The 22,579-nt window shown below is 56.5% G+C and overlaps 1 protein-coding gene across 1 annotated transcript in view; it reads left to right on the plus strand.

The window, feature by feature from the left end:
- ADCY5 (adenylate cyclase 5) overlaps positions 1–22,579 on the plus strand; it is a 146,729-nt gene that overhangs the window by 120,276 nt on the left and 3,874 nt on the right. The window contains exons 13-18 of the mRNA XM_055316382.1: positions 12,481–12,597; positions 12,796–12,960; positions 15,500–15,675; positions 17,450–17,482; positions 18,673–18,805; positions 21,953–22,216. Coding sequence (XP_055172357.1) covers positions 12,481–12,597; positions 12,796–12,960; positions 15,500–15,675; positions 17,450–17,482; positions 18,673–18,805; positions 21,953–22,216 — 888 coding nt within the window. The remainder of the gene's footprint in view (positions 1–12,480; positions 12,598–12,795; positions 12,961–15,499; positions 15,676–17,449; positions 17,483–18,672; positions 18,806–21,952; positions 22,217–22,579) is intronic.

The raw sequence follows: 22,579 nt of genomic DNA on the forward strand, positions 1-22,579 counted from the left end.
TGGTATGGGCTATTGTAGTCTGCCTTTGCGAATCTTGGCGACGTGAAGGTAGTGTCTCTGCCTCCTGTCTCTGCCCCCTTGGTGTCAGTTGGGATGAAGGAAGGGCACCTAGCATAAAGCCGAACGGGGAGCAGTGGTCAGGAAACATGTGCTGAAAGCATGAGAATGGAAGAGACCTCGCTCAGCAACCCCTTCAGTGTCCCCATGCACCTGGAATGGGCTCAGGTGGGGACCATAGGGATGATGGCTTTTGAGCACCCGTCATATAGATGAGGAGAGTGGCCCAGAGTGGTTCAGAGCTTCAGACAGGGCCACACGGGGCATGAGAACCCTGTTCTGTGTTTTTCTCCCATACCTCCTCTTAGGTGTGCTGTGGGGACCAGGCCACAAGCCATTCTGGTCTGTGACGGAAGTCACTCAGTTCCCCTTTGCCTTGTCCACCAAGCCTTTCCCTCATTTCCTTCCGTGGTGGTTTAAGGCTTCCCTGACAGACCAGCCCTGGTCCCAGAGAGCACTCTGTCCCCAGGCAGGTACAAGCCCCTCCAGCTTCTGCTGTAACCATTTCTCTGTTCGTCCCTGATGCTCACTTGGAGCCAAGTCCCAGCAAGGGTGGGGGACAGGCTCCACCATCATTCCCTACATATACTGCAGTGGGCACCATGTTCTCCTTCCAAAGGGACTGGACCTTTGTCACCTCCAGAGTCCCCTTTCTCTTTCCAGCCTCCAAGCAAGGTATTTCATGAGACTGTTATTTGTTTAATTACCTAATGGCCGAGGTCTTGGTGGACAAACTGTCAGAATGGGGAGGCCCTCCTGGGAATCCTCTGGAGGGCCGGTGCAGAAGGGGACATCCACGGGGGGACCAGGGGCATTTGGCAAGTTGAGCTACGTGTGTGGCCTGTTACTTTGCTGCACCATGGGATTTAACCCTGGTTCCCGGCCTCTCCACCAGCTCCGTCCTCAAGGCTCTGTGTTCAGTCGCAGCCTGCCTTCTGGTCTTGCCCTTGTCATGCCACACCCCCAGCCTGCTTTCTTCCCCCACAGGGGGCAGTTCTACTTTCTTCATCTTATGGCTATAAAAGCACATGGTACACTCACAACAGGTGCAAACAGCCCAAATATCTGTCAACAGATAAAGAAACAAGAATAGTATATGGTATAGATAATGCTGGAATATTACCTACCCACGGAAGGCAATGATGTTCTGATACATGCCTACAACACGGATGAGCCTTGGGAGCATGCTTAGTGAAAGGGGCCAGACCCAGAAGGACATAGATTGTATGATTCCACTTACAGAGTATCTGGAATAAGCAAATGTATAGAGACAAAAAATAGACTAAGTGGTTCTGGAGTTGGCAGGGGAAGGAGTGGAGAGTTCTGGCTTCGTGGGCACGGAGCGTACGGAGTGGTAGAAAGTTTTGGAACTAGAGCATTTTGGGAATGGAGTGGTGACGGTTGCTTAACATTATGCATATAATTCATGCCCCTAAGTTGGACACTTACAAATGGTAAAAAATGGTAACTTTACGGTACATGTGTTTTACCGCAATAAAAGAGGTCACGACAACCAGGAAAAAAAAAAAAAAAGATACACCATAGCTAAAAGTAAACATTCTTTCGTGAACGTCCAGAAGAATCTTTTCTCTCTTTAAGTCCTAAATTGAGGCAAAGTCATTGTTTGAGGTACTTGACTAGCTTATTCAAGTTAGGATCAAAGCCATACGGAGTCTACAAGTCTAACACGAGAACCTGGATTTCTCTCTTTCCTGTGAGCTGCTTCAGCAAACCTGAGCGACCCCGACTTCCTCTGGTTTGCGTTCCCCGTTTGGCACACGTATCTGGTGGGAGGGGAGGGGAGGAGGAGGAGAGGGAGGAAGCTTCATTTCCCCACCTGAACTGGCCATTTTGAGTTCATACTTTTATTTTTTTTTTTTTATTTTTTTTTTTTAAATTTTTTTTTTATTTATTTATGATAGTCATACAGTGAGAGAGAGAGAGAGAGAGAGAGAGGCAGAGACACAGGCAGAGGGAGAAGCAGGCTCCATGCACCGGGAGCCCGACGTGGGACTCGATCCCGGGTCTCCAGGATCACGCCCTGGGCCAAAGGCAGGCGCCAAACCGCTGCGCCACCCAGGGATCCCCGAGTTCATACTTTTAAAAAAAAGATTTTATTTATTTATTCATGAGAGACAGAGAGAGAGAGAGGCAGAGGCCCAGGCAGAGGGAGAAGCAGGCTCCATGGAGGGAACCCGACGCGGGACTCGATCCCGGGTCTCCAGGATCACGCCCTGGGCCACCGGGGCTGCCCTTGAGTTCATACTTTGATCCAGTGAATTCTTCTTTGCTGCCGTTGAAGATTATTTATGGAAATCATCCTGCTCGTGCTTCATTGACTCTATTTTGTCATCAGTGTCACACGCAGCTTATTCTCAATTCCTTTATCCAGCCCAGCGATTTTGCGAGGCTGCTTCTGCCCTGCAGGGTGGAGCTTCCATAAACAGTTGCACTAGGGAAAACGTCCTGGGCGGCTTCACACGTGTGGCAGGTGTGGCAGCTGCCGTCGGGGCCGGGAGCCCAGGAGCCTCGGACGCCCGCCCTGAGCTCCTGGCGGCGGCCTCCCCCTCTGGTGCGCCGTCTTCTCTGCAGCTCCCCACTTTCTGGGGAGTGGACCCCCCCAGGAGCTGTTCGTAGTATGAATTCCTCCCTCCCCCTCGTGTTGCGGGTGAGCCGCCTGCACGCTGAGACGCGGAAGGGCCGGTTCTCCAAGGGCGGGCTGGCCTCCCCGTCCCCGCAGCGGCCTGTCCCGGCCCTGAAAATTGATTTTATCACCTTTTCAAAGGTATTGCCACGGAGCTGACGCCACTGAAATTTCCCTTGTCGTCCTGCTTTCCCTTTGAAGACATTTGCCCTTCACCGGCGCCCAGACCTCTCTTCCTTCCACGGTTTTCCAGCAGCCACGGCCGGTGGCTCTCTGAGGAGCTACGGCAGCTCCTGAGTGACCCGCGGCCCGGGCCCGGCGGCTCTGAGACTCGGGTCTTCCTCACACTCCGTTTGCTTCCCCATGTGCCCCAGACAACTGGATCGACCTGCTCAAGTGTCCATATTTTACCCTGTTTGAAGAGACAAATGTGAAGACAGTGTCGCCTGAATTTGTCAGAATCAGCTTAGTCGTCCTAGCTGAGTGTCAGGGAACAGCGGCCTGGGTCCCCGCCTTGGGAAGGTTCTCGAAAGCTTGCTACTGAGCGCTCCGATGGCCGTGGCGTCGCGGCCTGTTTGAGCTTCTCGTGACACAGTGAGGCCCAGGTCACACACACACCCCGAGATGGCGCCCCGGTCTCCGGGCCTCACTGCTTCAGGGCCTCGCTGTCTCTGGGATGCTTGGCCCTCAGGATCATCCCTCGAGTGCTTCTTTTCTTCCGGGGCCAGTCCAAGTGACGTGCAGTTGCACGTCCCTCCTCCCTTCCCTCAGCACCCATGCTGCCCGGGGCCCCAGAGCTGCTTGTCTTAGGGAAACCCATGCTGAGGGACCCCTGGGGGGCTCAGGGGTTGAGCAACTGCCTTCAGCTCATGTCATGACCCCAGGGTCCTGGGATCGAGTCCCGCCTCGGGCTCCCTGCATGGAGCCTGCTTCTCCCTCTGCCTGTGTCTCTGCCTCTCTCTCTGTGTCTCTCATGAATAAATACATAAAATCTTTAAAAAAAAAAAAAAAGAAAAAAGGAAAGAAAGAAGGAAAGAAGGAAAAGAAAGAAGGAAAGGAAAAGAAAAAGAAGAAAGAAAAAGAAGGAAAGAAGGAAAGAAAGAAGAAAAGAAAGAAAGGAAAGAAAACCCATGCTGAAACCCTCCTGGCCATCACGTAGGGTCCGCAGACTCAGAGTCTCACATTGGAAATGGCCAAAGCGGTGAAGTTGGAATCCCTTATGATAACCGAGCGAGGCTGGGCCAGCCTCCGTTGATTACCCCCGGGGATGGTGAGCTCGCTCGCGTCCCCGGAGTACAGTGCCTCCCCACTGTAGGCGCCCCTGACGGCCCGTCAGCCTCCCTGTGGCCCCTGCCCTCCGGCCGGTGAGGCAGCCAGGCCTACTTCTGACAGTGCCAGCGTTTTCGCTCCCACCACCCAAACGGGAAGAGGAGGTTGGCTCCCTCCTTTCCCCACATCCTGGCCTGGACCCTTTACTGCATCTCGGGGGCTGGGAGCAGACAGGCCCGGAGGACGTACCTGGCGCAGTTCTTGGCGTGTGCGCGCGTGTGCGGGAGCGTGTGCGCACAGGTACATACATGCGTGTGTCTAAACCTCCATCCTCCCGGCGGCTGGCTCCCTCTCAGCTCGCCTCCCACGGGCAGCCGGCTGCCTGGGCTCCTGGGAGCTGCCACCAGAGCCGCTTCTAGGCTCTGCGAGCTCTGAGACGTCCCCAGAAACCTCCTGTCCCTTCCTGCAGTCTCCACGGCTTCGCCAAGTCCCCCCCACTTTGCCAACTCTCCTTTCCACCACCCCGGCCTCACTGCTCCCCCAGGCTCTGAAGCGGGTTCTTACTACACAGTAGTCCGCCGTAGTGTCTTCTCTCCTGTGATGAGCCCAGAGCCCCCACACTCACCTTCCACCTGCATGTGGGGTTCACGCTGTCAGGGAGACTGTGTGTTGGGGCCCGACTCGTGTTCCTTTGGGGACAGAGGACTCTCCGTTTGGGGGACATAGCTCAGGTCCCTGCGGGGTCTCGAGTCCAGCAGTCGAGGGTCGGCCCGGCTGTGCCACTGAGCTGTGCTTCCTCCGCCTCTAAGGTGAGGTTATTACAGGTTATCCCATCGTCTTGCAGGGGAGGTTAGGCAGCTTTCCCGAAGCCTTGGAGCTGGGAAGTGCTATAGTTGGGGTTGAAACCCCAGTGGGTGGCTCAGCGGTTTGGCACCTGCCTTTGGCCCAGGGCCTGATCCTGGAGACCCAGGATTGAGTCCCGTGTCGGACTCCCTGCAGGGAGCCTGCTTCTCCCTCTGCCTGTGTCTCTGCCTCTCTCTATCGGTCTCTCATGAGTAAATAAATAGAATCTTTAGAAGAAAAAAAAAAAAGAAAGAAAGAAACTCCAGTGGTTCTTGACTCCAGAGCCCATGATCCTCCTTCTCAAAGACATTGCCTTTGTTAATATGTCCATTTGACCCCAGGGAGGGCAGTGGTGTGGAGCTTGGTCAGTTCTGCCACCTTGGTTGGCCTCTCAGGTTTTCCTATCTTTAAAAAAATTTTGAAAAGCAGTAGCCTTTTAAAATTAGTTTCTTGTCAAAAAGACTCTTTTCTTTAGATTTTTTTCTCATCAGATTTTTTTTTAAAGATTTTACTTATTATAGAGAAAGAGCATGAGAGAGGGCACAAGCGGGGCGGGGGACAGAGGGAGCGGGAGAAGCAGACTCCCCATTGAGTGGGGAGCCCGATGCAGGGCTTGATCCCAGGACCCGGGGGTCATGACCTGAGCCGAAGGCAGACACTTAACCGACTGAGCCACCCCAGCGCTCCCTCTCTCATCAGATTTCAACACTTTATTTTTTTTTCTCATCTCTGCAACACCCTGACCCCACATCACAGACAGGGAACCAGGCCCCCAGGCTGATCATTGATTTGCCTGGAGGCTCTCAGGCCAGGGTCAGAACTGTCCTTCACCTCAGTCGTGATTTATTAATTATGTCCCCACTCCTGTTTTTCATGTTGCATTGATTTGAATTAATGAGACTGGGAATGTACTGGTTTGGAATTTATTTTTTAAAAATCAATTCTTTTTCTGAGCTGTAATTGTGAGTGAGCAGCCCTGGAATAATTGGTTTGCACGGGCACAATTATCCTGCTGTAAAAAATGGTCTCCAGGATCTGCTTGCAGCTGTGGAGCATCCCAGTGAGAAGATCCATCCTAGGTGAAGGGTTTTACCATCCACGCTGGGATTGGTAAAGATGGGATTTAGGGAAAACATGCAGATGAACTTTTTGATTAAGGAGATGAGATACTTTATAAACTGATTCCAGAGCAGGATGTCAGAGTTTCTGGAGATTTCAAAACAGCAATTCCTGGGTTCCTGCCTGAGGTTTTAAAGTCAAGAGCAGGTCTTTTTAAAGGATGACAAGAGAAATCGTCTTGTAGCAAGCTAGTGCATTAGGTTAAAAATAGAGCTACCCTATGGCCCAGCAATTGCACTGCTAGGGGGTTTATCCAAAGGGGGTTATCGGGGGTTTATCCAAGTATAGGGATTCAGAAGGGCACATGCACCCCAATGTTTATAGCAGCAATGTCCACAATAGCCAAGATATGGAAAGAGCTCAGATGTCCATCGACTGATGAATGGATAAAGAAGATGTGGTTTATATATTTTTTATATATATTATATATATATATGGGGATATTAGCCATCAGAAAGAATGAAATCTCGCCATTTGCAATGATGTGGATGGAACTAAAGGGTATTATGCTAAGCGAAACAGGTCAGAGAAAAGACAAATACCATACGGTTTCATTCATGTGTGGAATTTAAGAAACAAAACAGATGAATATAGGGGAAGGGAAGGAAAAATAAAATGAAAATTGAGAGGGAGGCATAACATAAGAGAGGCGCAACTCTAGGAAACAAATTGAGGGTTGCTGGAGGGGAAAGGGGTGGGTGGATGGCGTAACTGGTTGATGGGCAGTAAGGAGGGCACTTGATGGAATGACACGATGTTATATGCAACTGATGAATCACTAAATTTTACCTCTGAAACTAATAAAGAATAAATTTAAAAAATATATACATATATAAACACTCGCCCCCCCCCAAAAAAAAGAAAGAGTCATCCATTAGATGTTAAAACTATATTCTGGATTGAGTTGTATTTTATTTTTAAGATTTATTTATTTATTTGAGAGAGTGAGTGAGAGAGCACAGGGAGAGGGAGAAGCAGGCTCCTCTGAGCAGGGAGCCAGATGTGGGGCTTCATCCCAAGACCCTGGAATCATGACCTGAGCTGAAGGCAGATTCCTAACCAACTGAGCCACTCACTCAGGCGCCCCTGGATTGAATTTTAAAAATAGCCTGCAGTTGTTCTCCTGAACTTTAGGCGGCCCCTGTGGGGCTCCAGGTCTCACGTCACCAGGAGGCCCATGCGCGTATCCTGGTCCCCAGCCACCTTCTATTAGTATTTACTAATCTTTGCCTAAATTTTACTGGTGGGTGCAAAATGATAAACCCTTCAGTTGATGGATAGGGTGATCAGGATCGAAACGATTTGAGTAGCATGGGTCAGGGAGATAGGATGGAATGGAAAAATTTCAAGCAAAAATTAGGAACCATCTGCTGTACCTTTTCAGATGAAGCTCCTCGGGCCAGAGCCAGAACACTTTCCCCAGCTGTGAAGCAAATAGATTCCTTTTGTAGGAAGTAAGGATTTTCATTCCTGTTGGCAACGTAGCTCTTTAAAAATGCAAATATTAACTAAAATTTCTGTTGAATTTCACAGCTTACAAAGCACTTTAAAATGCTTCCCTTCATCGAGTCTTCATAGCCACCTTGGTATCTCCCAAGGTATCGGAGCCCTGGATGCCTTCCCCAGGGTCAGACAGCGAGTAAGAGCTTGAGCAGGGTTTTTTGATATGTGCTTTATTGAGATGCAATTCACGTATAGAACATTCACCTTTGTAAAGGTGGACGAAATTGTAAGGGTTTTTAGTACCTTCGTGAAGTTATGTAACCATTACCACTAATTCCTGCACACTGTCGTCATCCCGAGGACCTGCTGACCTCTTAGCTGTCACGGTAACTTCCCTGCTCCCCACAGCCCCTGGCAGCCTCAAACTCTACTTCCTGTCTGCCTGAATTTGCCAGAAATCCTACAATACATGGCCTTTTGAGACTGGTTTCTGTCACTTAGCATCATACCTTCAGGGTTCGTCCACGTGGTACTGAGTGACAACATTTCATTCCTTTTTTTTGGCCACATGTTCCATCGTGTGGATGCATCCCATTTTGTTTATCCAGTCATCAGAGGAAGTTTCCACTTTCAGGCTGTTAGGAATAGTGCTGCTGGGATGGTTTGTAACAAGCTGTTACATGCACTTACGTTTTCAGTTCTCTTGGGTAAATACCTGTGAGTACTGTCTTGGGTCAGATGATAACTGTGTGTACCGTTTTAAGGAACTGCCAACCTGTTTTCCAAAGCAGCTGCGCTATTTTGCATTCCCACCAGCAGTGTTACGAGGGTTCTGATTTCTCTCCATCCACACCCACACTCGTTATTATCTGACTCCTTGATTACAGCCATCCTAGCGAGTGTGAAGTGGTATCTCATGTTTTGGAATTGCATTTCCCTGATGACTAATGACAAACATCTTTCCATGGGCTTATTGGCCATTTCTATGGATTCTTTGGAGAAATGTCTATTCAAATCATTGTCCCATCTTTTTTTTTAATAAAGATATTATTTATTTTTTCATGAGACACATTGAGAGAGAGAGAGGCAGAGACCCAGGCAGAGGGAGAAGCAGGCTCCCTGTGGGAAGCCCGACGTGGGACTCGATCCCGGGTCTCCAGGATCACACCCTGGACTGTAGGCAGCGCTAATCCGCTGAGCCATCTGGGCTGCCCCCATTGTCCCATCTTTAGATTGGGTTATTTGTCTTATTGTTGAGTTGTGAGAGCTCTTCGTGTAAAGTAAAACCTTATCTGTAGTTCCACTTTCTGTGGTTTCGTGCCTGTGGTCAGCTCTAGCCTGGAAGCAGGTGGCCCTCCTTCTGATGGGCTGTCAGAAGGTCAGTGGTAGCCTCACCCTGTGTCACAGTGCCAACGTCATCCCGTCGCCTTGCCCCATCACGTAGGCATTTTATCATCTCGCATCACCAGCAGAAAGGTGAATCCAATAAGATATTTTGAGAGCGAAACCACATTCACGTAACTTTTATCACACTATAATTGCCCAATTTTATTATTATTGCTATTAATCTCTTACTGTGCCTAATTTATAAATTCAACTTCATCATAAGTGTGTATGTATAGGAAAAAGCATAGTGTGTGCATATATACACACACACACACACACACACATTTCAGGACTGCCTGCAATTTCCAGCATCCACTTGGAGCGGGGGTGGGCGGTGGCGCCTTGAAGTAAGATGGAAAAGACGAGATTACTGCATTCTGGTTACAAAACCCATATTAGATATACAGTTTGCAACAATCTTCTCCCATTCTCTGGGCTTCACTATCTTTTTTTAAATGTACATAATACAGGGATCCCTGGGTGGCGCAGCGGTTTGGCGCCTGCCTTTGGCCCGGGGCGCGATCCTGGAGACCCGGGATCGAATCCCACGTCGGGCTCCCGGTGCATGGAGCCTGCTTCTCCCTCTGCCTGTGTCTCTGCCCCTCTCTGTGTGTCTATCATGAATAAATAAATCTTAAAAAATTTAAAAAAAATGTACATAATGCAAATTTTTCCATTGTAACCTTTTTTAAACGTACAGTTCAGCAGCATTAAATGCATTCACACTGTTGTGCGGCCGTCACCACCATCCATCTCCAGAATTTCACTGTTCCAAACAGAAACTTTATACCCATTAAACAGTAACTTCCCATTCTGTCCTCAGCCCTGGCGACCACCATTACCTTTTCCATCTCTCTGAGTCTGGCTATGCAAGGTATCTTGTAAAAGGGGAATCCTATATGGGAGTGTGTCCGCACAGCACAGTTGTTTGAGCACCCGAGTCTTGGTTTCCACTCGAGTCGTGATCCCAGGGGTCCGTGGGGCTCTGTGCTCAGTGCAGAGTCGGCTTGAGATTCTCTCTCCCTCTCCCTCCGCCCCTCCCACTCGTGCTTGCTCTCTTGCACTCTCAAATAAATCTTTTTAAAAAAAGTGGGATCATATGGCACTTATCCCTTTGTGACTGTCTTTCGCTCAGCACACTGCCTTTAAGGTGTCATCCGTGTTGTAGATCGGGTCAGAATTTCATTCATTGAGGCTGAACTCCACTGGATGGCTACACCCCACTTTGTTTATCCGTAGATAGACATTTGGGTCTCCCACCTTTTGACTATTGTGAATAATTCTACTGTGGACATGAGCCTGTAATATCTGTACAAGCCTCTGCTTTCTATTCTTTTGGGTGTATATTCAAAAGGGGAATTGCTGGATCATATGATAATTCAATGTTTATTTTTTTGAGCAACTGTCACATTGTTTTCCAGACCAGCTGCATCATTTTTCGTGCCCACCAGCAATGCATAGAGGTCCCAATTTTTCTATATCCTCACCTTTTTTACTTTCTTGATGGTGTTATTTGAAACACAAAAATTTTTTGATTTTTACGACCTCCAACTAATTTTTTTTTGCTTGTGCTTTTGGCGTTATATCTAAAAAACTATTGCTCAACCCAAAGTCACAAAGATTGGCTTCCATATTTTCTTCTACAAGTTTTATAGTTTCAGCTCTTACATTTATGTCTCTGATCCATTTCAAGTTAATTTTTGTGCGTGGTGTGAAGTGGAGGCCCGGTATCATTCTTTTGCATGTGAATATCCAGGTGCCTCAGCAACATTTGTTGAAAGGCTGTTCTTTCCCCCATTGAATTACCTTGGCAACTTTGTCAAAATCAATTGATCATAAATGTAAGGGATTAATTCTAGACTCTCACTCTGTTCCATTGAGTGGAATATTCTATTTTCCATGTCTGCTAAGCAGGATTTTCACTGAAGCTTGTGCTCTCCAAATCGCACATAGGTTTCCTTCTACTATGTAAGTGGTTTAATCAGATTGTTGTCTTTGTGACTCTAAAAGGAAGCGATTTTCTGGAATAATGCCACAGACTTGATGATACACGAACATACCCGTGCTGGGGGGGGGGCACCCCACTGGAATCTGAGGTCTTCACTGGCCAGCATATGGCGTGAAGGCTGTCAGGCCTCTATCAACTGTAGTTTGTCCTTTCCTATGGTCCCCTCTTTCCTCTACTGAATAGGAGGTGGCCTTGTTGGAAGGGCGGAAGGGGATTTGGGTGGAAAAAATATACTGCTTCCCAACAGGCCCACCCAGCTCAAAGCCCAGCACCGAGGGGTCAGCAGTGCACTTCCTTGGTGGCAAGAACTATAAAGGGTCTGAGATTTGGTTTCACCCTACTTCCAAGCTGGTAGGCGAGCCTTACTCTGTCATGGATGCTGGCAGGAGACATGAGACTCTGGGTCAGAGACAAAGGATTCTATTACTCCTAGCACAGCAAGCAGCAGTGACATTAACATGTTAGTGTCGGCTTCACAGAGCCCATGGGGCAGATGTGACAGCCCCACGTGGATGCTCTGCACAGAGTGAGTGTGGGTCACAGCAGGGGAACAGTAGACCAAGGTCCCGGTACTTGCTAGCAGGAAACCCTGGAGCACACAAGCCTCCTGCAGTGGGAGTGAGCAGTCGCATAGTGGTCACACTGTGTCCCCTTGCCTGTTTTGTTGTTTGTGTGACCATCCTGTCAGCACGGGAGGATGGATAAGCCTGTAGTCTGACATACTCGGCCAAAATGTACACAGATGCTCAGGGCCCTGAGAGGCCTACAGATGGGAAGCCTTCAGAGAAGGAAGTGACTTGCTGAGGATCGTGCAGGAAAAGCCCTGTCTAGAACCTTCCAGGCTCCCGACCCAGTGCTTTTTCCACCACCATCCTCTGCCCTTAAGGGTTTTCATCCAACACCTGGCATTTTGGCAGCCGACCAGCCTCACCGGGAGGCATCGAGGGCAGAGGAAGCCCAAATGCACCCCTTAGTTTCTCTGTGTCTGCCAACATCATTTTAAATCTAGGCTGCTTTGGAGGTGCGGAGGACATGGTGGACAAAGCCAACTGTGGCAGCTGTGGTGATGGGGTCATTTCATTGCCAGGACTGCAGTGGGTCTTTGAGTGGACGTGCAGTTTGTCTAGTGGAAGCAAGTGTAGGAAGGTGTAGGTGAGGAACGGATCCACGAGAGTCCTGAAGAAAGGGTCACTGAGCTCGTGTGTGCAGGGCCCCACCCTGCTGCTCACAGCTCCTCTGCCCCCTTCTCTCGAGCCTGTCCCCTCCCTCCAGGCCCCAGGTCCTCCCAGTCCCCAGACTCACAGCTCTCTCCCGTGCAGAAGCCTTCTGAGCCTCCCTGGGCGAGTTCGGGGCCCTGCAGGCCTCCCCAGCTGCTGCCTCCTGTCCCCCCCCCCCAGACCGTAGTCCTGACCGGCTCAGCAGTCAGGTGGCGCGTCCCCCAGCTTTCCCCTCTGCTCTGGGGGCTCAAGAGAGCATCTCTGCTCCCCTCCTGCCTCTCCCAGCCGTGAGCTCCGCAGCAGGCCCACGCCCGGCCGTCGTCCTGGGGGCAGGTGCGCGGCACACCAGGTGGGGGCTGTTCAGGGAGCTCAGGGGGTTGCGGCCCAGGGACCGAGGTGGAGGGGAGGGCAGCTGCCGGCCGCTCCTCCGGGGCAGTTTGCAGAGGCGCCACCGCCTTCTGTTGTCTCCCTCCCTCCCGGTTGCCCTGGGGCAGCTCTTCCCGGCCCCGCTCCAGAGCCTCTCGAGGAAGATCGTGCGCTCCAAGACCAACAGCACCCTGGTCGGGGTGTTCACCATCACCCTGGTGTTCCTGTCGGCTTTCGTCAACATGGTAGGTCTGCGGTCGCACCGGGCTGCTGAGGCCCCTCACGCAGGTTCTAGTTCCTGGCTCTGAGGGCTGGGGGGCCCTGGAACACTCGAGAAGCCCCCAGGGCAGGGCCAGCCGCTCGGCCCCCCCCCCCCGCAGTGTCAGGCTGCACACCCCCCGGCCCAGGCCGGGCCCCACGCTGAGCCCCCCTCCCGCCCCCAGTTCATGTGTAACTCCGAGGACCTGTTGGGCTGCCTGGCGGACGAGCACAACATCAGCACCAGCCGGGTCAATGCGTGCCACGTGGCGGCGTCGGCGGCCAACCTCAGCCTGGGCGACGAGCAGGGCTTCTGCGGCAGCCCCTGGCCCAGCTGCAACTTCCCTGAGGTACTGGGCGCGGGGGGCACGTGGGGACCCCCCACCCGCCCCTGGACTCTTGCTCCGCGGGCCGGGCGCCTTCTCCACAGAGGAGCCACCCTGCCGGCCGCGTGGACGGTCCCCAGGCCGGGTGCCGGCGCCCAATGGCACAGCGGCCCTGCAGCACCAGCGGGTGGAGGCCTTTCCATATGGGGAAAGTGAGGCACGGGGTGGGGACTCCCCCAAGGTCCTTCAGTGAGTAAGAGGCACACAGCAGGGCTTTCCCCTGGGCCGTCTGGGGCCGGGATCTGGTCTTAACGGGGGCACAGGTCTGCCTCCGAGGCAGAGGTTGGGGCCCAGGCCTGCTGTCACCCTCATTGTTGGCTGAAACGTTTTCGTCGGACCCACGGGTTATTGGGGTTAAAAACTGGGGCTGAGAACCCTCAGGGAGCGGCATGCATTGAGTGCCTATGGTTTGTGGGGTGTTTCATCCACCTCCTCCTCCTCGGGGAGCGCTTTTCCAGTGAGCAGAGCATCCGGGCTGGGCCTCCAGCCTAGGTGTCCGCTCCGTGTGCAGCTGCCCCCCACCCCTCAGCTGTCTCCCACCCCCCAGCTGGCCCCCACCCCCCCGCTCCAGCTGCCCCACCCCCCATGTCCCAGCTGCCCCCACACCCCCATGCCCTGTATGCTCCCCACCCCCGCCCCAGCTGCCCACGGGGCTCACACAGAACCTGCGAGATGATGGCTGCTGTTGCTCTTTCCCGGGGAGGTGGCCCCAACCTTCACCCAGCTACCAGGACTCCTGGAAAGGTCCAGAACCACAGTGAGGCCCCCGGGGCATCATGGTGCCGGTCTGGCCCCCCCAACCCCTGGGAGGGAGCCCGATCTTTGGCCCCATAGGAGGGGCAAGGGAGACGTGGCGCGGGGGCCTCTGCCCATGTCGGGGACGAGCCTTCCCGGCCGCTCGCACCTCTGTCCCTCACGCAGAGCCAGAGCCCGCAGGAGCCACGGCCCGAAGCTGTTTGCTCCTGGACTCGCCCCTTGGGGGCGGCTTCAGGAAGAAGCCGGGGGATGGGGGCGCTGGCGGTGGCCGCTGAGTCTGGCTCGGGAGGGGCGTCCCCCCGCCGTGGTCCCACCAGCTTGGGTGCCGCTGCAGAGCCCTCGGCGTGCCCAGATACCAGGGCCCTTGGGGACAGCAGCTGTAAGCCTGGCCTGCCCCCGGGCGGGCTGGGACCCTGGGGGCTGCAGGAGCTACGTGGCACTGCCCACGTCCTCTGCCCCTGTCCGCCCGGCGGTGGGAGGCTGCCCCCCCTTCCCGGGGCCCTGTGCGGTCCCTCGTTGGGCTCCTGCACATCTAGGGCGCCCGAGGGTCCAACCTGGGAGCATCCTCCGGCGCCGTTTGGCCTCCAGCCCGAGGCAGGGGAAGCCAACGGGGAGGCCCGGTGCCGACTCCGGAGTAAGGCTGCTAAATGTGAAAGGAGGAGCAAAACTGCTGCTGACACGCCCGGGCTTGGCGTCGGGACGGAGCCGAAAGGCACCCCTGGCGCCTGAGGTGCGGCCCCCCTGTTGTCTGAGGCCGAGATTGAGGCTTGGCGACCAGCAGGGACTCCCCCGGGGCAAGTCGTGTAGGGCCCCAATGCCCCGTCCGAGCCTTCCAGGCCGGGTATGTTGTGAATTGCGGAGCTTCTCAGCGTTCAGAGGGTATTTCACACCCGCGGCGTAGGCCGGGCCGCACCTGGCAATGATGGACGGTAACGTTTGGGCAGCAAAGTGCACGCAGAGTCTCAAGAAGCAGGTTAAAGACGATAAGCAGCAGCATGGCAGTTGGGGCAGGTTTGCCACCGCATCAGCCGTGAAACACCGTCAGGTTTCAGAGTTTTGGATTTAAGGTTGCAGGTCAGGGGCTGGGGCACCTCTGTCCCCAGAGCTCTCAGGGCGCCAGCCGTGCCGTGGCTGCACCCCACCGTAGCAGAGCCCGGGGCACGGGGGTCTGCAGATGGGGACGCGGAGGCTTAGGTTGGCCCAACGGCCCAAGTCGCACAGATGGTCTGTAATAAATCAGGGTAAACCTCAAGCCTGCCTGGCCTGGAGCCCTGCTCTAACCATCGGGCTCTCCTGCCCGCGCCCGCGAGCTCTGCCCAGAGCTGCATCACTCCCGCCCCCCCCCCCCCCGTAGCTGCCCAGGCGTCTTCACGTCACATCCCAAGTCTGTGTGAGCAGGAGTATCCTCAGACCAGGCCTCACCTGTGGCTCGGCTGGGGCTCGGGGAGGCTGGAGCTGGGGAGGCTAGAGCTGGGGGAGGCCAGGATTTGGGGAAGCTGGAGCTGGGGGAGCCTGGAGCTAGGGCTCGGGGAGGCTGAGGTTGGGGCTGGGGGAGGCTGGGGCTGCGGCTGAGGGAGGCCGGGACTCGGGGAGACTGGGGCTCGGGGAGGCCAGGGAGGCTGGAGCTGGGGCTGGCCAGGGCCGGGGGAGACTGGGGCTGAGGCCGGGGCCAGGGCCAGGGCTCGGGGAGGCCGGGGTTTGGGGAGGCCAGGCCGGGGCGCTGAAGGCCGCTGCCCTCTGTCCGCAGTACTTCACCTACAGCGTGCTGCTCAGCCTGCTGGCCTGCTCCGTGTTCCTGCAGATCAGCTGCATTGGGAAGCTGGTGCTCATGCTGGCCATTGAGCTCATATACGTGCTCATCGTCGAGGTGCCCCGGGTCACACTGTTTGACAACGCTGACCTGCTGGTCACCGCCAATGCCATGTAGGTGCCCCCCCCGCCTCGGTTTCCCCACCGGGTCTGGGGCCCTGCAGGGAGGCCAGGGCAGTGGGTGGCTGGGAGCCTGGGACGCAGGGGGCTTGCGAGGGGGCTGCTCTGTGGCTCCCCAGCTGACTGCCTGGGAAAAGCACCGCAGTGTGGCCTTCTCCGCCATCCCTTCTCCAGTACGGGGTCGGGGGGCTGGCCTCAGGGTGACTAGGTCCTGCTGTCCTTCCTGCCCTCAGGCCTCAGTGAATTGTTCCTCATTTGTTCAGGGCAGCCTCTGATGAACTGTTTTCATTTAGCTCCATCTGTCTGTGGCACCTTAGGCCCAGAGAGGAGTCAAGATTCAACAGAGCTGGATAGCAAGGTCTGTGGAGTAGGAAAAAAAAAAAACCTTTGTGGTTTCTGGGACATACATTGTCCCTTTTCATCCTCTTAGCAGCCCAGCAAAGTAGGCAGGGCTGCCACGGACGGTTGGGTAATCTGTGCACTGCTCAGAGGCTCCTGGTTATGAGGGTGAGCCACTGGGTCCCACTTCCAGGCAGCAGGCCAGGCTATCTAACTCCCAGTAAAACAGGAATAATGTCCATAGTAGTAAAACGTCTGTAAGGTGCCGACTGTCAGTACCCTTCTCTTCCCATCACCCCGCTACACGCGCGCGCGCGCACACACACACACACCAGGAAGTGCAAAAAATGCGAGTGACAGGTCTGTGTCCCTTGAGAAAAATGCAGCAAACTGTGCTTTCTCCAAGTTATAGGAAGATATCCATTCATCCTTGTATCCATTCATCCAAAAGCATTCACTGAGGGCCTGCGTGTTCCAAGCGCCGAGCCAGGGAGCGTGGTACAGTCATGGATGAGACAGGCGATAACTCCAGGGTCAGAAACGCCACTTTCTGGTGAAGACAGTGTCACCTGAGCAAAGGAAGGCGTAGGGAAGGATCTAGGATTCAAGGGCGCCCTTCCTGGTGGCCGAGTGGGGCTGTGGGCAGACAGCGGGGAGGCCGTGGCCCCAGGGGCCGTGCAGGCTGCTGTGCCGGGAGGACCGGGAGGGCCAGGAGGGGAGGCGGTCCAGGCCCTCCTCCCTCTGATGGGCTCCTTCCCCCCCGCACTGCCAGCCTCTCCGCCCCCCACCCAGGTCATTTCTCATTTGGGAGGCCCTGGCTGGCTCTGGGGCGCTGCTCAGGAGATAGATAATGCGAGGCATGCGTGTAATTCAAAAATTTTCTAGTAGCTATATTAGAAAGGCAAAACATGCATTTTTAATATTTTTATTTAACCAACACATTCACAATATTAATTTGCAGTCAATATAAAATCATTAATGAAACACATTACATTTTTCCCCACACTGATTCTTCAAAACCTGGTATCTGTTAGACACCACGGGACGTTTTAACTTGCACCAGCCACGTACAAAGGCTCAGGAGCCACACGTGGCTGCGGCCACCGCACTGGGCAGCACAGGGGTCGTGTCTCGCTGCCTCCGGAGGCAGCACGGTGCTGGGGTGGGAGGCGGGCTGGCTTCTGCCCCAGGGCAGGGGTGCTGGGGGGCCCCCGGGTCTCAGGGAAGGGAGGACCCCCTTGCCCTGATTTGCGGTCTTGGTGGCCGGGGGGCTGGTCTTTCTGCAAGCCTCCCGTCCTGAAGGTATTGGTGGATCCCAAGGGGTGCTGGGGGGGCTGCAGGGGTTCCAGGAGTGGGGGCAGCAGAGCTGGGCAGGTGGGGGTGCACGCAGAGGGCAGCCCCAAACAGCCCTCCCCATTCCTGTCCACAGAGACTTCAACAACAACAACGGGACCTCGCAGTGGTGAGTGTGTGCCCCCGAGTTGTCCGAATCAGCGCTCCGGGCCTTGGTGGCCAGCAGCCTGGCGGGGGCGGGGGGGGTGGCAAGCAGCCGCTTCCTCAGCGGGTCCCAAGGGGTCTAACTGGTGGAGGCCCTTCTCCCCCTGGGTGGTCCCCACTGCTGCACAATGCCCTGCAGGCTCAGCAGCTGGGCCTGCAGGGCCCGCGGGCCATTGCACGGGCGTCATTGGAAAGCATCTGGCCTCAGGCTCTCCCCGGGAGCAGGTGGATGCTGGGGCACAGGAGAACGGGAGGTGGGGCCCCCCTCACCCAGTCGCCCTCCCTCCGGGAGAAGGAGCCGGGCGAGGCCTGGGGGCTTCGCAGGGTAAGCCCGGCGCTGAGCTGCTGCTGGGAAGTGAGGCTGTGCAGCCCTCAAGGTCCAGGCTCTTTCCTGGGGACCGGGAGCAGGGTTTGGGACAGTGGCCTTTTATTGCTGCTTAGAGAGAACTGGTAGGGGGGTGAGGGGAGGAACAGAGGGAGGGGGAGAGAGCACCTGGAGTAAGCTCCCTGCTGGGTGCGGGGCCCCATCTCAGGACCCTGAGACCATGACCTGAGCCCAAATCAAGAGTCAGTTGCTTACCCGGCCGAGCCCCCGGGTGTCCCGGGGCAGCAGCTCCCATGAAGAGCGGTTATTAATAACGTTCACAGCAATGGAATTAGCCATTATTAGCTGCCAGTCTTGGGGTTCCTGCTGTAGGTGTATACAAGGAGTTTCGTATACAGTAGCTTTAATTCTTAAAGTATGGCCGTTGTGATCCCCTTTTGCAGATTAGGAAACTGAGGTTCAGAGAGGTTACGAGGCTTGCCCAAAGCCCAGAGGGGTCACTGCCCAGCTCCCTTGTTACTGTGCCCATGGCCCTGTCGTGTCTACTGGGAGAGACCTGGGATGGACACGACCTTTTACAAGGGCCTCACCGATCCCCCAATGAGACCAGAGGGAAGGTTCCCAGTGACGCAGGGAGAGGAGGGCATCGGGCACTGGCTGCGAGTGGGCGCTGCGGTGGGGCTGCGGGCCGGGAAGGCTTCCCGGGAGAGGCACTGCCTCGGGCAGAATGAGCAGGAGGCTGAGGAGAGGGGGCGTAGCGGGAGGAAGAGAAAGGCCCGAGGGCGCTGGGACCTGCCTGCAGTGCCAGGGCATCTGCCGCCCCCCTGCAGCCCTGAGCACGCGACCAAGGTGGCGCTGAAGGTGGTGACGCCCATCATCATCTCCGTCTTCGTGCTGGCCCTGTACCTGCATGCCCAGCAAGTGGAGTCCACCGCCCGCCTGGACTTCCTCTGGAAACTGCAGGTGGGCGGCCCGGGGCGGGGCTGGGGAGGCGTGAGCACGTGAGCACGTTCATCCCCTGGGCTGGCTGGGCCTTACTAATGCACGGCTGGGGTGTCCCGCTCAGGCCTCATCCCCACCAGCCGGCACCCCGTGTCCCAGCAGGTCTGCTCCCTGGAGCCAAGAGGCAAAACCCCAGAGCTTATTCCAGTCCAACCCCCCCTGACAGTGCTGGGACTTTGATGGGCCCCAGGGACACGCTGTGAAGTCACAGACACTGGCCAGGCGCTAGTGGGCACATCCAGAGCCGGGGGGGAGGGGCAGGAAGGGAGGAGGGTGGGGTGCGCACTGCCCATGTCACCGTGTCCTGAGGCTGCAGTGTAGGAGCTGGCCCAGCAGGCCTCTGAGCGGGGCTTATGGGGCCACAACTGGCATGAATCTTCCAGGGGAGGATGGAAACCCAGACGGTGGCTTGCCCTGGCCCTGGGGAGAGGTGGCCGGGGCAGGGGCAGTGGGGTACTTGTTACCTACCGGGGGCTCAGAAGGTCCAGAGGGTGCCCAAGGGCGTGTAGGGTGAGCAGGCCGTCTCCCCTGGGGGCAGCCTTGGCCTCCCCCGGCTGGGCCTCGGCCTCCAGCTCACCTGCAACCCACGTGGGCCGCCTCCATCCTCAGCTGCCTGTTAACGCTGAGATTCAAGTCTTCAGGCTGGCGCGGGAGGCCCCGAGTTCGGTTACGGGTGGCGGCATCCAGCCGCCCCGCTGCCCACTGCAGTCCCCCACGGGGGCTCGAGGAAGCTCTGTGCGCCGGAATGCCGGGTGGGGGGGCGTGCGAGAGGCCCACCTCCTGAGCTCCCATTGCTGCCTCCCTGCCTCCTCTTGGCTCTCTCAAGCCCTGTCCTTTGGGGAGGCTCCCCCCGCAGCTCCAGCTCTCTCCTAAGGGCTGACCAGGCTCCGCGGGACCTGGGGCTGATGTCCCTCCACTTCTCTCCACGTGCGCATGCGCACACCCCCCGCACACCCCGCACCTCCCATGGGAGCCCCAGGGAGTCCCCGGCCCCCAAGACGGTTGCTGATGGGCAACTAAGTTGTGTTGCAGAGACCTCGAGAAACGGGCAGAAGCAAGGGAAGGGTGAGGCTGCCACTCAGCCTGTCTTGGGAATCTGTCCCCCCCATGCCAGGTCTCTGTCCAGCCCCTGAATGCATAGGGTCAATGAGAGGCTGCCGGCCAGGGCTGAGCAGAACAGCCGGGGGCTCCCTCACCACCCCCACCCAGTGCCCAGGCAACAGAGGCCCCTGCACACAGGTGGGAGGGTGGGACGGTGAGCACGTCCCTACCTGCCAGGTGCGTCGGCCTCTCTCCCCTGAGCCCCAGCCGTGGGCTCGTGATGCTTACCTGTCCCTCCCTGTCCCGTCCTCCAGGGCTTTTGGGAGGGGGAACAACATCAAATATGTATCAGTAAGCAAAACCCTGAACACAGGCCCTTGGGATGGGTGAGTGATAATCCGTTGCCCCCCACGCCACCCCAGTCAACCCAGCAGCCAGTATGGGTCACTGGCCGTAGTGGGTGCATGACTTACCACCAGGGAGTGGGGGAGGCCTGAGGCAGGATCGGGCCTGCTCCTGGCCAGACCGCTGGGTCTCCACTGTCGCGAGAGCCGACTCTTGTCCGTCCCCCAGGGCAGTGACCTCATTAGGATCAGCAGGGGGCTTTGGACCCCTGGGCCCTCCTGCCCTGCCCGAGCCCAGTCCTAGAAGTAGCTGGCTGTGTGGGGAGCGGCCCAGCATCATGTCTCAGGGCAGCGTGCTCAGAGTTCTGGGCAGGTCTTCGCCTGTGTTCCCAGCAGTAGCCCTGCTCCCACTGTCCCAGCCCCAGCCTCCATGGCCACCTGCTGGGCTGATCAGAGGAGCTGGCGGGCTCCTGGGTCCCAGGCCGTGGACCATCTCAGAGCTAGGGGCAGTGGCCCCAGGTAATGAAGAGGGGGTGGCCCGAGGGAGCCTCACGGGAGCAGAAGTCACGTGGGTTGGAAGATAGCTCATGCCTGCTGGGCCCACCTGGTGTCCCAGGGCCCAGGAACTTCCATAGGTGTGACCCCCATTCTCGAAGCCATGTTTCCAGTGACTGTAGGAGCGATGGACTGTGGTGCCGTCAGCTCGGGTGCAAGGCTAGGCTGGGCCTCTGAGCCTTGGGGTCCCTGACCTTTGTTCCTGCTAGACCCAAGTCCCGTGGCCTCGGGCGAGGGTGCTGGCAGTTTCCCTAAAGCAGCTGCCACCCACTGGGAGAGCTGGGAAGTAGCCCCAGCCCTGGTGGAGGTCCTTGTTGCAGCCGGACAGACAGGCCTCCACGTTGAGTTAGGGTGGGTCCAAGAGGGCTGGCGAGACCTTTGCAGCGGCCCCGCAGTGGTCCTTACCCGCCTGTTTGCCAACATGGTCACTCTCCATTAAAGGGGCCACTTGGCTTGCCCTCAAGGGGGAGGAAGCCAGCAGACTGCCCTCTGTACCTCCTGTGTCCCATGAACTCTGGTCAGGTGGCTCCTGCACCTCCGCGCTTCAGCCTGAGCCACCCTTGGCCACTTGATTCCAGAGCTCTGCACTGTCCCTTTAGCCTGGAGGGTGAGTGACCACAAACCCTGATTTCCCAGACCCAAGAAAGTGGGGGAGAACCAAAATCAGTGGTGACGTCCCCATCCCGCCCCAGGTGGCCCTTTGGGGCATCTGCACCTCCTGGCCCTGGGGCACGCCTGCCCTCAGGGGAACCAGGGGAGTGGCAGGGCTTTGGGTCATCTTCCCGTCGGTCAGTCTGCAGGAGGGACCCTCCTCAAACGGTGCTCCCTGATAGGAAGAGGGAAAGGGACAGCGAGGGAGCACTTGGTCGCCGGAGGGCCACTGGAGGTGCGGTCTGCGACCAGCCCCGTAGCCGCCGTGTCGGCCTAGCTCTGCGCAGACAGGCTGCGCTCTGCCTCTCCTCCAGGCCCTGGGTCCAGCACCCTCCCACGTGTCGTGTTCTGAGGGGCGGGCAGGCCCAGTGGGTGCGAACACGCGTGTCGCTTTCCTGCTGTCGCTGCTCCTCGCGGAGAGCGGGAGGTGGAGACGGCGGGGAGGAGCCGGGGAGGAGTGGGGGGGCCCGGGGCGGCGGCCTGCGCACCCCTCCCTCCGACCGGTGCCGTGTCCTAGGCCACGGAGGAGAAGGAGGAGATGGAGGAGCTGCAGGCCTACAACCGGCGGCTGCTGCACAACATCCTGCCCAAGGACGTGGCTGCCCACTTCCTGGCCCGCGAGCGACGCAACGACGAGCTCTACTACCAGTCGTGCGAGTGCGTGGCTGTCATGTTCGCCTCCATCGCCAACTTCTCCGAGTTCTACGTGGAGCTTGAGGCCAACAATGAGGGTGTCGAGTGCCTGCGGCTGCTCAATGAGATCATCGCTGACTTTGATGAGGTGCGGCTGGGGAGTGGGGGGCGCGTGGGTCCCTGGAGCGGGAGGGATGCCAGGACACCCTGGCCTCCTACAAAGGACGAAGTAGGTCCACAGATGCGGTTCGGCCCAAGTCGTGGCCGGTAGGTGACAGGGGGCTTCTGAGACCCTGGCCGGCTATCCTGCCAGTCCTCCCCATTCGCTGCTGTTTCTCTCATGCCACCTGGGGCTGGGCATGCGCCGGGTCGGGGCCTGGCTTTCGAGAGAGTCCAAGGAAGGAGGACCTCCAAGGCCAAGGGAGGAAGAAGGACGACGATGCAAAGTCCTCGATGGCAAGGACAGAAACACAATCAAGCACCCTCAGCAAGTACCCGGTGTGTGTCCAGC

The sequence above is a fragment of the Nyctereutes procyonoides genome, unplaced genomic scaffold, assembly GCF_905146905.1.
Source record: "Nyctereutes procyonoides isolate TBG_1078 unplaced genomic scaffold, NYPRO_anot_genome, whole genome shotgun sequence".
Lineage (NCBI taxonomy): Eukaryota > Metazoa > Chordata > Mammalia > Carnivora > Canidae > Nyctereutes > Nyctereutes procyonoides.